This window comes from Aulonocara sp. 'chitande type north' Nkhata Bay, linkage group LG17 (assembly GCF_057382095.1).
Source record: "Aulonocara sp. 'chitande type north' Nkhata Bay isolate Kocher_YH1m ecotype deep benthic linkage group LG17, A_spYH_male_GT1.1, whole genome shotgun sequence".
Taxonomy (NCBI): Eukaryota; Metazoa; Chordata; class Actinopteri; order Cichliformes; family Cichlidae; genus Aulonocara; species Aulonocara sp. 'chitande type north' Nkhata Bay.
Window position 1 is genome coordinate 30,107,955 of NC_141360.1, and position 13,965 is coordinate 30,121,919.

General features: G+C 38.0%; 2 protein-coding genes across 4 annotated transcripts; both read right to left on the reverse strand.

Moving 5' to 3' along the window:
• Positions 1-4,130: 4,130 nt before the first annotated feature.
• Positions 4,131-7,832, reverse strand: parp11 (poly(ADP-ribose) polymerase family member 11). Its single transcript, XM_086269099.1, has 7 exons — positions 6,101-7,832; positions 5,897-6,011; positions 5,743-5,812; positions 5,554-5,617; positions 5,295-5,428; positions 5,065-5,216; positions 4,131-4,967 (listed from the first exon to the last, which is right to left on the reverse strand). The coding sequence occupies exons 1-7, from the start codon at positions 6,194-6,196 to the stop codon at positions 4,669-4,671; spliced, it is 930 nt and encodes a 309-aa protein (XP_086125225.1). The 5' UTR covers positions 6,197-7,832; the 3' UTR covers positions 4,131-4,668.
• Positions 7,833-7,971: 139 nt separating this feature from the next.
• On the reverse strand, positions 7,972-13,406 carry LOC147310335 (protein mono-ADP-ribosyltransferase PARP11-like). 3 transcript variants are annotated; one of them, XM_086269098.1, is made up of 8 exons: positions 13,205-13,406; positions 12,825-12,949; positions 12,146-12,266; positions 11,887-11,962; positions 11,470-11,554; positions 11,060-11,187; positions 8,988-9,135; positions 7,972-8,903 (listed from the first exon to the last, which is right to left on the reverse strand). In XM_086269098.1, the coding sequence occupies exons 1-8, from the start codon at positions 13,248-13,250 to the stop codon at positions 8,601-8,603; spliced, it is 1,032 nt and encodes a 343-aa protein (XP_086125224.1). In that variant the 5' UTR covers positions 13,251-13,406; the 3' UTR covers positions 7,972-8,600. The 3 variants fall into 3 exon arrangements, with proteins under 3 accessions (XP_086125224.1, XP_086125222.1, XP_086125223.1); XM_086269096.1 differs by having other exon boundaries at positions 8,988-9,139; positions 13,205-13,401; XM_086269097.1 differs by having other exon boundaries at positions 8,988-9,139; positions 11,482-11,554; positions 13,205-13,395.
• Between the last annotated feature and the right edge of the window lie 559 nt (positions 13,407-13,965).

Consider the following 13,965-nt stretch of genomic DNA (forward strand, 5'->3'; position numbering starts at 1 on the left):
ACCTGCCGTTACCGGCGTGACCAACCTTCTGTGGCCCACACAACACTAAACACAATACTTTTAACATAGCTGTAATGTATGTTTGTTGCTGCCACGCCAGATATGACATTTTAATCATGAGTTTGATTAAAAATGCTAGTTTTAACCTTTGTATTGAATTAATTAGTTTGTGTCTCCTCTCCAGGCTGTACTTAGCTTCCATCTGGTTTGGACCTAGGAGCTGCTAAATCAGCCCAGGCCCTTTTGAGCACTTCCTTTGCAGTGGTGGGGGGTGGGGGATCGTATTTCAGGGATTTTCAGATTATAATATCTGCTTTTACTCAAATATATTTTGGTTTGATTTTCTGCACTTATATTTTAAAGCTTTAGTCTACTGTTGGTGATAAACTGTGTTGTTATAAGTCATACTAGCCATACTATCCAGTATTATATGGTATATGCAATGAAACCATTAGGAGCTGCAGCATTGAAAGGATACACATGAATACATTTATAATTATGATCAGTTAATATCATGTGTATTTTGTATATAAATAATATGTATATGTTAGTCTGACAAGCATCACTCCACATAATGAGCACTTTTACTTTCGGCACTGGACAACAACCACAGATAAACAGACTTCATGTAGTTAAAGTACACAGTTTGCCTCATGCTATGCTCAGGACAGTAGGAGCAAACAGTTCCTATTGCAACAACACTTTTTTTTTTTTTTTTTTTGTGGGAGTAGATCATCCAGGAGAACACTGGACAGTCAATCAGCAGGTGGAGTTTTCCTCACTCCCAGCTGGATCATTGCTGCTCAGACCGAGGCTTGCACTACGGCAGCATCAGCTCTCCTTTTTATTAATGGCATGACCATGACCATGACATGCCCCAGCTCAGGTAGCTCCGGCACCATCTCTGACATTCTGATAAAGGTCAGTGTGATAAATAAAATAAAATGAAGCTAAATGAAGCTTTTTTTTTTTTTTTTTTTTTTTGTTTTTTAAGAGCATCCAAGACCCAAAATAGAATTATTAAGTACCACATTCCAGGATTTATTCCATCTCATGAAGACTCTCAACAATGTTGAGTATTTGAGAACTGAAATGTAATTTTCTCTCCAACCCTGTTACCTACTCTTGGTTTCATTAGAAGTGAATAGTGCCACAGTCTCAGTCTCCCCGCTCTGTCACTGACACACACGCACACATACTGATCCACTAATTAGAGTTGGTCTTTTCATAAACTCAACATGTTGATATCATCTGATCAAGCAGACATCAAAGACTTTGTAATCACATGCCAGACTCTCTGAGCACACCAAGCTGTAAATATTTAAGAGGATATCAAACTTGACTCACTTATTGAGTTGAATGAGCTCAAAGTCCTAGTTTCTAACATTTTAAAGTGTGCATTCCAAGTTAGCATAAGTCTGTAAGGACATATTTTGTTATGTAATAAGAAGAAGAATAACAGCACAGAATAAAGTATGTGCTCATTATGTGCTGAAAGACATTTGTGTTGAAACACCATCTGCTGGATTGAATGAGTCCATCATACCCAGAGGACCAATTAATTCATGTCAAATAGTTTCATGAGCACTGATGACCTGGCTCTGGAAAACAGGTCCATCCAATCAGGGCACAGCCACACAAACTTACCAAACAATATAAAATTATTTTTTCCCCATATGTTATTCAACAAAAAATGAAAAATTCTTTCACTTCTTATGTCACACTAGAATTAAAAATCTGACTCTACAGCTGACAAATCGGCCCCTGTCTAATTTAGTCAAGACCATCTGTGCTTCTTACTGTACTTTACACTCAACCGCCAATTAACTGTAAGAAACTGTTTGTGTTTCAGGAGATGAAAGGGATTCACACATGAGGGCTGCATGTGTGTGCGGGAGGTTCGATTATTGCCAGATACTTTGGGAGCAACAGCTGGAAACACTGTTAAACTACTAAAAACCACACTATGGGTGTGAAAATGAGGCAGGGTCAGATAAACGGTTCGACCATCTCCACTTCACCTGCAGCAAACATATGGGAGTAGGGGGAAGGCACATGGGCAGTTCCTTATATCGTGTATCAGCAAACTGAATTTCATCAGCATTTCTTAAAAACATGTGCATTAATGTCAACAAGTTGTACTTTCCTGCCATAAATCATTAAAACGCTAACACATTTTTTGTTCAGTATAACTGTAATTTGACATCTTAATCAAAAAATGAAATAATAATAAAAATATTGTTTACTGTTATTAAATAGTTAATTAATTTTTTTAAGATTTGATTTTGATTAAAGATCTTGCACATACTGATGGATTACTATTACAGAAACCTATTTAAAAAAGATTTAAGAAAAACTTTATTGAAGACTTAAGAGAATATAAAACACTTGTTCTGCATAAAATGTGATCCCTGTGTTTGATGTACAGTATAATATCTCTTTCTAGTAACCTCTTTTGTGTGGCTATTAGAAACTCGCAGATATGTCAGATCTTTAAAGGGGCACAAGTCAGAAATGTTGGAAACCAAAGGTCTGAATTACATCAAAAAATCCTAACTAACTAACTAGCAGCCCAATTTTGCAAATAAATGCAGTGGAACGGGAGGATAAAGTTGCATAAAATGAAAAGTTAAGTACCTTAAAACTGTAAATCTAAATCTGGTAATTCAGTTAATGTTCTTTCCACTTATAATAGTAAAAATAAATTGCCAAGACAAACTGATACATCTAATGCAGACCAACTGATGCTGACCTGTGCCAAGAATGAATGAAAACTGTATCAACAGCAACCTCTCCTGACAGTTTCGGTAAACTACAGCCAATCATTTTAAGCACGTGTTAAACAAAGCATCAGACGGTGGGGGCATGGCCGTTTATATTTTATTTCATTGAGACTTCTTGTTGGTATGGGGGAGTATTTGCTTTGGGTGTGAATGGAAAATGCCTGTTGTGACATATATGGTTATAAAAATATAACCATACACGTGAAACAGGTTTTCAAGTGAAGTTTCTGTTTTGTGGTGAAACAGAATCTTCTATAATGAACACGCGTTTCGTAGCCTTAACTGTACCAATTTAGAAATATTATAGCACATGTAATGGTGAGTTCTTTCACATAAGGAAGATTTTGTGCTTAATGCTGTTTTATTGCTGGGGCAGATGGGCACAGATGTTCTCTCTGATATTTATTGATTGTGCAGGTTTGGTTCTCAACATGCACAGCTGGCAAAATCTCACAAAATGAATATCTGTGTGTAGGTTACTGTGTTTATAGCATGAAAATATTTAAAATCTCAATAGTTGATTAACTTTTCCGATGTCGTAAAATAAAAAAGCTCCTAGAATGAGACATTTTTTTGTATAATTACATGACAGTACATTTAGAAAAAGACTGAACAGTATGGTTTGTTTGGAGTTGTTTCTGAACAAGCCACAAGACCTCTGCAACAATGTCCTTTGAACAGATGAGACCGAAATGGAGTTGTTTAGCAATATTGCACAGCAATATTTGTTGAAAACACCCATCCATCCATCCACTTCAGCTTATCCAAGGGGGGCTGGAGTCTATCCCAACAACATGAGGGTGAGATTGGTGAAAACATATCAATACAAAAACCTCATATTAACTGTTAAGCACGGAGGGGGGGGGGGGGTGATGATTTGGGCTTATTTTGTAGCTACAGTATATCAGTATATGGGAGCCTTGCAGTCAGCCTTTGGTATGCAGTCTGTATACCAAAGTGTACTAGAGTGAAATCTGAGGCCATCTGTCTGCCAACTAAAGCCTGGCCAAAATTGGGTAAGTGCAATACTACAATCCCAAGCCAAGCCAAATCTACAACAGACTGGCTAAAAAAAGCAGTGGTCTAGTCAAAGACCAGAACTCAACGTGAATGAAATACTGTGTCGTGACCTTAAGAGAGCTGAACATAAATAACTGCTCACAAACCTCAAAAAGTGAAGGAACTCTGTAAAGAAGAGTAGATCAAAAAATCTCTTCACAATTTCAATTTCTTATGTGAAAGACTGACGGAATCAAATATAAAATTATTATTTCAGGTTATTGCTGATAAAGGTGCTTCTAAAGTAACTGAATCATACGTTGTTTTTCCACATCCTTCACAGAGCCCCATGAAAGCTTTTTGTCCACATATATGTAAAAAAGATGAACAACGATAAGCTACATGAGCTTAGAATTTGATTTCTTTAACCTCGCATGTTATTTTAAAATGCGTGTGAATGTTATGTCCAGCACAAATACAAACATAAACATTAGAACAGGAATAAACACACATGTAGACTTTGATTTGGTTCTGCTGGCATATTTATTTATTTATGAAGCTATATTATTACTAAATTAAATAGAAATAAATTAGATGGGAATCTACATTACATGACCACAAGTATTATATTCAACTATTCTAATACTAAGCAGTAGCACCTGGTAAGTAAACTCATTTTTATTAGTACTTCTGATCCAAAGTAATGAAATGTAACGATAACTTTGCTGACAGATTATCTTGCTGAAAACGACCTAGTTTACTGGAAACTTTTCTAAAAATGTTTAAAATGTAGTAAAAATGCTGCAAAAACTTCATCGAAGCCATCAGGAGTTGTGCTTGAAATGTACCGTTTGAGGTAGCCATGTTGATCTTGCACATGTTGCGCTCAGCTGTACTGAATCAAATACTCCGGATATATTTGATTTGGATCAAAAATGACAAAAATATTAGGATGAGAGACATCATCAACACAGCTGTCATGCAAGTTTTCAGGACTCCCATGATCGGGTTTTTGGAAATGAGATTGTCCAGCAACTGGTTTTCCAGTCATCACCCGAGCCAAAAATATAATTTTAGTTTCTCCAGAGTGTACAGGTTGTGTTTTCCCGCCATAAACTGGCAGTGGTTTCGAGCTGCTCGGACTGTATCTGTCGGCTAATGTTGCATGTTTGGCAAAATAAATTCCTACGTAAAAAAGAAACTTAGATCAGCTGGGAAGAAAAAAGACAGAAGAAATGGTAAAGAGTTAGAAATTCAGATTTGCACAAAACAATGAACTTACCTTTGCCAAATACGTGGGCATGTTGTCCAGCTAACCGTACATCAAAGTTATACTTGCAAATGTAATCCACATTTTTGATATCAGTCCCATGAAAGAGTCGTCTCTCTTGAATTTCTTTGATGCCTTGAATCCTCATCAGCTGTTTCTTTTTCCTTTGATGCAAATATAAAAATAATGGTAATAAAGAAAAGAAATTATTAACAAAAAACATAGTGTAAAACTTAACTTACCTGCAATATAATTCCCAAAGATCCAAATTCTGTATCCTGTTGATTGACAGAATGGTTCGGTCCAACAGCCCATCGGTCTTTACATAATGTTTCACTGTCCAATACTCGGGGGAGTGCTCACTCAGAGGGATTAACTTTAAAAAGTATCCGAAATCAGTTATTACTGAAATATCTGCGGTTTTAATCTATGCTTCTAACTGTATTGTATATTTGTGCTCTAGCTGTAGATATTTTCGACATTAAGCAACATTTTTGTCACCTGGTATGGCGATTCGGGATCAAACGATTCCCAGAAAACAGGAGCAAGGCTGAAACAGGAACACCTGCGGGAGGAGAGTTAAGTTTCCATTGTGCTGAAACTTTCACTTTCATTTTGATAGAAACTATACTGACACTAACTTGTAAACCTCACTGCTGTTACAATTGAGAATGTACATTTCTTGTTTACCTTTTTTCTGTGTTGTAGCTTCTCCTGATTCTTTTTTGCCTCCCTGCGGTGAGGTCTGTCAGTAGCATCGCTGCACAAAAACACATGTATTAATCTGAGCTAAGTTCTTAATGTGTGAATGAAGACTGTGAGCATGAAAATGCACAAAAATTACCAGAGAAATCAATCTGGCCCCTGTAACTGAAAGATGATGTGTTTAAAACAGCCTTGGAGTTTTTCAGGTAAAAATTTTCAACAGCCTCACTGCTAAAGGGGAGATCGGGGTCATCCTACAGAAAAGGGACAAGAAACTAGAAACATAAGCTTTACTTGACAGTATGGAACCAGATAATGTGATCTAAAGAAATACACAAATTACCTCAAACTGGTGCCACTGTCCACAGTCAGCAAGGTAATACCAGCACCAAGGGGTGTCAGCTGTATCCATATATTCCACTAATGTATTTTCCAACATCTTTTGTTGCTGTTTCTTGTTGTCAGAAATGTAACTGATTATATCACAGAAAAAGCTGAAAAATTAACCTGCTTCCTCTCTATGACTTAACTACTGGTGTTTCTGACTCCTCATGATTCAAATCTCATTCATAGACACACCTTCTACATAGCCCTAGAAGGCAAAGTAGATCATGTGACATTACATGCACAATATAATTTGTTTTCAGTCTTCTAACCTGAAAGATGGTCTACAATAATTATTTTATGTGTTTAAATTGAAAAATTTATTAATTGTGACATGCAAATTACAGACAAGTATAGCTTAACACACGCATAGCTGTAAGATGTTCCCCCCATACATTTAATATAAATAAACTCAAAGTACCACAAGTGCACCACCTTGTGGCATCACCTTGTGCAGGTCGAAAACACATACAAACATGGTCATACAATTAATTGAACAAATGCACACAAAAAAATAATTTTACATTACAGTACAACAAGTGTGCTGAGCACATTTTTTTGTTTTGTTTTTAAAATTATACAAAGTGCAAAAATAAACCTGCGTTACTCAGGTTTTAACATCAAACCCAGATGACTTGGAAATTAAATTCAATGTTGAATTGTTACAATTTTAAAAATCAACTTCATTGGAGGCAACACGGTGATGCAGTGCTATCACCTCACAGCAATAGGGTTTATCCTGCCTGGGGCGTCCCTGTGCCTTTGTGGCAAGGAAGTAGCGGGAAGGCCTGGCTCATAGTCTCTGCTCTAATTCATTCCAAAGGTGTTCTATCAGGCTGAGGTCAGGACTCAGTGCAGGCCAGTCACATTCTTCTACACCACACTCCCTCATTCATGTCTTTATGGACCTTTCTTTGTGCACAGCCATGTTGGAACAGGAAGGGGCCATCCCCAAACTGTTCACACGAAGTTGAGAGCATGACATTGTTCAAAATGTCTTGGCTTGGTATGCTGAAGCATTATGAGTTCCTTTCACTGGAACTAAGGGAGCGAACCAACTCCTGAAAAACAACCCCACAGCATCATTCCTCCTCAAACAAACTTTACACTTGGCACAGTGAGGTCAGACAAGTACCGTTCTCCTGGCAACCACCGCAGCAGCTCGGCCATGGAAATCCATTCCATGAAGCTCTCTATGCTGAGTTTCTGAGCCAATCTGAAGGCCATAAAGTTTGGAGGTCTGTGGTGATCAACTCTGCAGAAAGTTGACAACCTCTGCGGCACTATGCCCCTCAGCATCAGCTAAATCTGCTGTGGGATTTTATGTGGCCTAAGACTTTGTGGCTAAGTTGCTGATGTTACCAGTTGCTGTTACCAATAACAGTTGACTATGGAATATTTGGTAATGAGAAAATTTCATGACTGGATTTGTTGCAAATGTGGCATCCTATCACAGTACCACACTGGAATTCACTGATCTCCTGAGATTGACCCATTCTTTCACAAATGTTTGTAGAAGCAGTCTGCACGCCTAGGTGCTGGATTTTACAAACCTGTGGCCATGAAAGTGATTGGAACACCTTAATTCAATATCTGCACTGCTGGGTGAATACTTTTGGCAATGTATTATATATCTTAGGCTAATTTGTGATCCTAGTTTGGCCATACATGTGGATGTGAGTATGAATGATTGATTGCTTCTCTGTTATGAATGTGACAGACCCAAAATAATTTAGAAAACGGATGGACAGACGAACTTGGTTGAAAACCCCAATGAAATTCAGCGGTCAGAAAAGATGCACAGAAACGAATTGCTCAGGGACGACATCACACATTTTACATGTTTATGTCAATATGACACAATTACAAAACCTTTCATGGAAAGTGCAAGATAAAAAAATGCAGAGGTAGGAGCGTTTTTATGACAAAAACATGAACAAAAATCCATGCTTATATAATACATGGTACTACTAGACACAGATTTTCAGAACATGGTGCAAAATGAGTGAGCAGAGCATGTTCTTGGATTTATAAAGAAGCATATGTATGGCACTGTGGAAGTAGAGGGAGTGATGGAGCCGGTGGTCGGATATTGCCTATGATCTACAGGCTGCAAGCACCACTCTTATTTTATCTAAGCAAATGTGCACACATATTCAGTAAGCAAGCATAGACTCAGGATTAAAGATAAAAACAGCACAAAGACTGTCTTCGGTTAGCATCTTTTGAAGTCATGGAAACGTTCTAACTTCTGGGTCCAATTATGTATGCTGTACAGTATACAATTTGACACAAAGTCCTTACTGTCTTACCAACTTCTTCAAAGGCACTTAGATGACCCATGCTCCATTCAGTCATGGAAATCAATTATCCTGTCATCTAATTTCATATCCTAGCTTTTCCAGCCTTTATTAAAAAAAAAAGTTGGCATCATTTTCTTAGGCATCAGTAGAACTCAATCAGATACTCTGGATAAATCTGATTACTGTCAAAAATGACATAGATCTTTGGATTGGCCATATCATCCACACAACTGTCATAGAAGTTGGTGAAACTGGCATCCTTAGAGGGTGGTCTGCAGTACATTGGATGACCAACTGTGTATTCTCCAACAAGCACTCTGGCCAGGAACATGGTCTTATAAGGCGGCTCACTCGCAAATATCGGTGGTGCGAGTCCATGTCTCTGTAAGGTCGTGTTGTGTTTCCCTGTGGTGTGACAGAATTTACTGGAATATTTGGCATCGCGGGCAAAGTAGCTCCCTGCAGGAAAGACAAGAGCACAATGTTAAAACTGGACAAAAGGAGAGTAGCAAAGTCTTTCATGATACAACATAAAAGATCTACCTTTGCCATAGACATCGCCATGGCTTCCTGTGAGCCGCCAGTCAAAGTTAAATGTACATATAGCTTGTATATTGCTGTGTCCCGTGCCATGAAACAGCATTCGTTCCTCAATATCCAGTGTTCGCTTGACTTTTCGCAACTGTGTTTTCTTCCTTAGAGGAGCACCAAGGAATGACAACATAAAACAAATAATGACTTTGATACTGCATGACTGTACAAAGTTTGATCAGTGAAAAGTTCAGCAACTTTTCCCATAAAGAGCAAAAATCATACCCAATTTAAATTTTGCCCCATCTATGCAATTCAGGATTTTCACCTTGTGCACCTCTATATCACTTCCAGTACTGCTGCTATTTTTAGATCATTTCCTGGAAGGCCTGCTTGGACCACTTGTACACAGTGCAGAAAGCAAACTTCAACTAAATTCAAACGCATTAAACAGTTTGGAAATGGCTGTGGGCTGTCAGCTGTGAAGATGAATACCTTGCACCAATGCCCCTAGTCTCTAGCACTTGGGGCTCAGGTGGTAGAGTGCATTGTCTACAGACTTGGAAGGCCAGTTGGTTTATCCTTGACTCCTACAGTTTGCATGCTGAATTATCTTCGGACAAGACACCAAACCCCGAGTTGACCCTGATACATCAGTCGCAGAGTGAATGTGAGAAAGGGCTTAGGTATAGATAAAAGAAGTGTATGAATGTATGTGTGAATGGGTGAACGACACTTGTAAAGTACTATTTTAAGCAGAAAGGTGCAATATAAGTACCATTAAAACAATAACAATATGAGAACAATAATAGAAACTGACCTATGTGGTTAGGAAAAGATCATCAGAATTATTTGATTTTTCTGGAGCTATTAAAGACTGGGCACGTTGAGGAACTGGAGAGAGAGTGAAGCAATGAAAATATGCAACTAAATTTGGGAATGTATACAGTATAGACTATCCTGTACTTTTTTTTGTATTTTATTTTATATTGTTTTTAATTTCCTTTAGTATTATTAATATTATTATTTTTTTAATTATTTTTTTATTTGTTTTTTGAATGTCTTGTGTTCTTAGTGCTTTCTTACTGCCATATGTTTAAGGTGTTTAAAGTGTTGGATGTTTATGAATACAAAATTCAACACATATATGTTTACAATAAGAACAATAATAATAACAACAGTATAGTAATTTATTGTGTGTTGACAGGTTAGGATGTGCTAGCAAGTGAAAAAGACTGAAAACAGCTTTTGTTTCTGACCCAGTCACCTTGCATTATATTCACCTTGTGGATTCCCCACGAGGTGAATATAATGCAATGCAGGTAAGTTTAATCTAACAATTTATAAGCAATATGTACAAACGTGGGCTTTGAAGTGGATAAGGTTCCAGTTCCGCTGAATGGTTATTATCAAAAAAAAAAAAAAAAAGTCCTCTGCCTTTTCAGGAGGCCGGAATGAGCAGCCAGCTCAGAAACCTCCCAATCACAAAGCGTTTTCAGAGGTATATGTATAAAACAACGCCTTTTAGTGAATTAATTTGTTCAACCGCGTCCCACGGGGTCAAACTGGCATTACATTTCTGGGGCATTTTTGAGAAAAAATTTGGCACAAACACCCTGAACTGTAGCGGTTGCCAACATGCCACTGCACGCCCACACAGCCAGCACTGTAAAAGCAGGAGTTTTACTTCCTTTGCCCTATTCAAAAGACTTTGTTTTCCTTTATAAAATGAAAATTAAATTACATTCAAGTTGAAGAGATGCCTTTTTGACACAGTGCAGGTGATCCAGTGTGAATTACAGATGCATACTGGCAATTTCCATGAAATGATCTAGAAACAAGTGCACATTGTGCACAGGAGACGAGCTTGAAGAAGACATCGGCTGAAAGGGGTGGATTCATGGAATTCGGTTCAATTCTTTAATTTATGCTAAGAAAAAAGCCAGCATCTTTATTGGAAGTTTGGGAAAACTAGAATTTACAATTTTCCCAGTGTCACTAATGGAGTGCAATTTAAGTGTAATTAAGGCAGTATATACAAGGAAATATTTTTCCTCACAAAAATGTAGAAAATAATATTCTACCTGCAGAAGAACTCCCATAAATCCAGGTTCTGGATCCTCTGGATGGATTTAATTGGATGATCCATTGTTCTTTCATACAGTCTGGCTACTTCTTTAAATTCATATGTGTCTCTGCCAAGCTGGATGAGCTGCAAAGGCAAGAAACACTCACACAGCTCTACCCTTTTCTGCAGTGTGTTTCATATTCCTCTTTTTCTCTCTCATTTGCAAACGTTTGACCTCAGACTGAACAAAGTTGGGAACTTCTGGACTGACAAAACACCGCATACAATCACATGCACACCTGTCTAAAAGTTTTGACCAGTCTGCCACTATTTTTACATCAGAAATCAAAAGAACATAAAGGTATCGTCTCAATACTAAAAATGTGTGAACGAAGCTAAGTGGAACAATAAGATGTGTTTCCGTACTTCTGTACTCACTTGATAGGGCTCATCTGTGTTTATTCTTTCCCAGTGACAGGGAACAGGCAAGGCGAGATTATCACAAATAAACCTGGGAGGATCAGCAAAGGAGAAGAGTCAGTAAACCAATCACTGCATCAGAATGAGAATGGATGTGTTTGCTTTATGCTCACACAAAAATAATTCAACGCTTGCAAAAAAAAAGAAAAACGAAAAAAAAGGAGGGAAAAAGGCAATTGTTCTCTTTTCTTTTGTTACTTTCATTTCCAGGATTTTAAGGACAGGAGATGCTTGACCCCTAAACTTCCATTTAATACATGGTCTTCTTAAACCCCTTTAACATAACTTTTCCATGATAGCAAGTAAATAAAACCAAATTATAAAAAGGCTCTCTGGATGTACACTCAAACCATCAAATCTTACCTAAATCCAGTTGCAGAGTGGAGGGAGCGTTTGATCGGCCGTTGCTTTCCTGTTGTTACATTTATCTGTCGCATGACTGTTTGGGGATTTAATGACAATTAGGTGTTCATGTGCAATTTCTTTAACAAAATAAACAACAGAAAAACTAACTTATCCTCAATAGAACTGATGCGACGGGATTTCCTTTGAAAAAGCTTTAACACTCTCAGCCTGGATAAAGTACCTTTAGAATTACTTTAATTAACTCATGAGTTTTCACCTGAGAAGTCCAGTCTGTATGTGTACTTGGCTGTGTAAAACTCCATCACACCACGCTGGTTCCTGTTGTAGCACTGCTCAATCTGAGCGCTGGTCACAGAGCAGGCTGCACTGGGATCAATCTGACAGGAAAATAAAAGGGGGGGGGGGGGGGGGAAGGGTTAACCAGCCAATCAGTTAATTAACAGTTAGTTAAGAGAGTTAATTCTTTATTTAGGTCAAAGGCTTAAAATTTATCTGAAAAAACATCAATTCTTTGGTTTGACTTAAAGCTTGTCTTGTAAATCGATACATATATATTTGGAGGTTTGAGCTACTGGTGGGATAAATAAGACAGCTGAGTGTAACTCGCTGTCAGAAACTGATAAACCAGAAAAACACATTTTAAATCTGTTCATGGATTTTTGATGCATCATTGTTAAATTCCTTTTAATTGCAGTTTAACACATAACCTAAGTAGTGGCACATGATGGCCATTTTTCTGCCTCCCTACAATCAACCCAAGGCAGTGTTTTTTTTTTTTTTCTATAAATGTATTGATGATGAGCTAAAAGGGGGAATAAAAACCTGCAGAGTCTGGCAAAATACGACCAAAGGAGGGGCGATATGCTGGGCATACAGAGTAAAGCCAGTTACAAAGTCTGCTATTGTGTATAAAGTTGTGGTATCATGTGAACTACCTCAAACATATGCCACACTCCACACTCAGCCAAGTAGAACCAGCACCAGTTGGGCTCTGAGGTGTCCATCTCCTCAATCTCAGTGGACTCCTCCTCTGACGATCTGATGGCTAACATAGCTAAATCTGAAATTAATAAGTGAAAACACGCCAACACACTTAGGCAAATAGCAACTAAAATACAAGAAAGTATGGGGGAGGGCCTAAGGTGGTGTTTTGGTCGTCAGACAGTCCTGACGTTGAGGACTTGTTTTCAGCAACGGTCGCGAGAGCATTACATCCTGTAAACAATTTCATACAATACAGGAAACTGCCATGTTGAACTAAGCTATCATTAGCGGATGCCGCACCCGACTCATCTCGACTCTACTGGTGTCTTACCAGTTTTCAGCCTGCCTCTGTCCTTATCGGAAAACAAAGCCTTCATACATGATCAACAAAGCCTCAGAAAAATCACAGGTTCCGTCTAAGCTTGGGGGACTAACGCCAAAAACCATTTTCGTTATCCTAGGCGTTGTTTACTTTTATTTCCCCGTTCGTCATACACTCCACGTCAAAGCGTCGACGTCATGTAACTCCTCCCTCCTTGAAATCAGGACTGTTTCCCGGAGTTTGTCCTGACAGGCGCACTACCGGTGCAATGTTATACGGCTCAGGTGTTTTAAAGTTACGCACGCGGTTAAAAAAGTTAATAAAATAAAATAAGAGGACTGTATGGAAACTTACTTACTAAAGTCATTACTCCCCCTCCCCTAAAAAAATAATAATCGCTGTAATAATCTAAAAATCGGGGGTAATAATTAGCTCAACCTGTCATTTTTGACTTATTTGTTTTTCAGTGCAGTCAATAAAACAAATACATTAGATATTATGTAAGCTAAATAATGACGGCAAAGTTATTTTTTTTGGTACCTGATTGTCTCGTACTACACTACAAAACCAATTTATAATTAATACTTTACTATTAATACAAACATTAGCACCGTTGTTATCATTTCGGACTGCGGTGCTTGTTCGCTTAGCTCATGTAACCTATTAAAACGCTGATATGTATTTTGTGTATTACACATCACTGTGTAGATGGCACAGATTACAAAAAAACCCCCAAAACAAAAACCTGTTCATAAAAACCAGAGGAATGA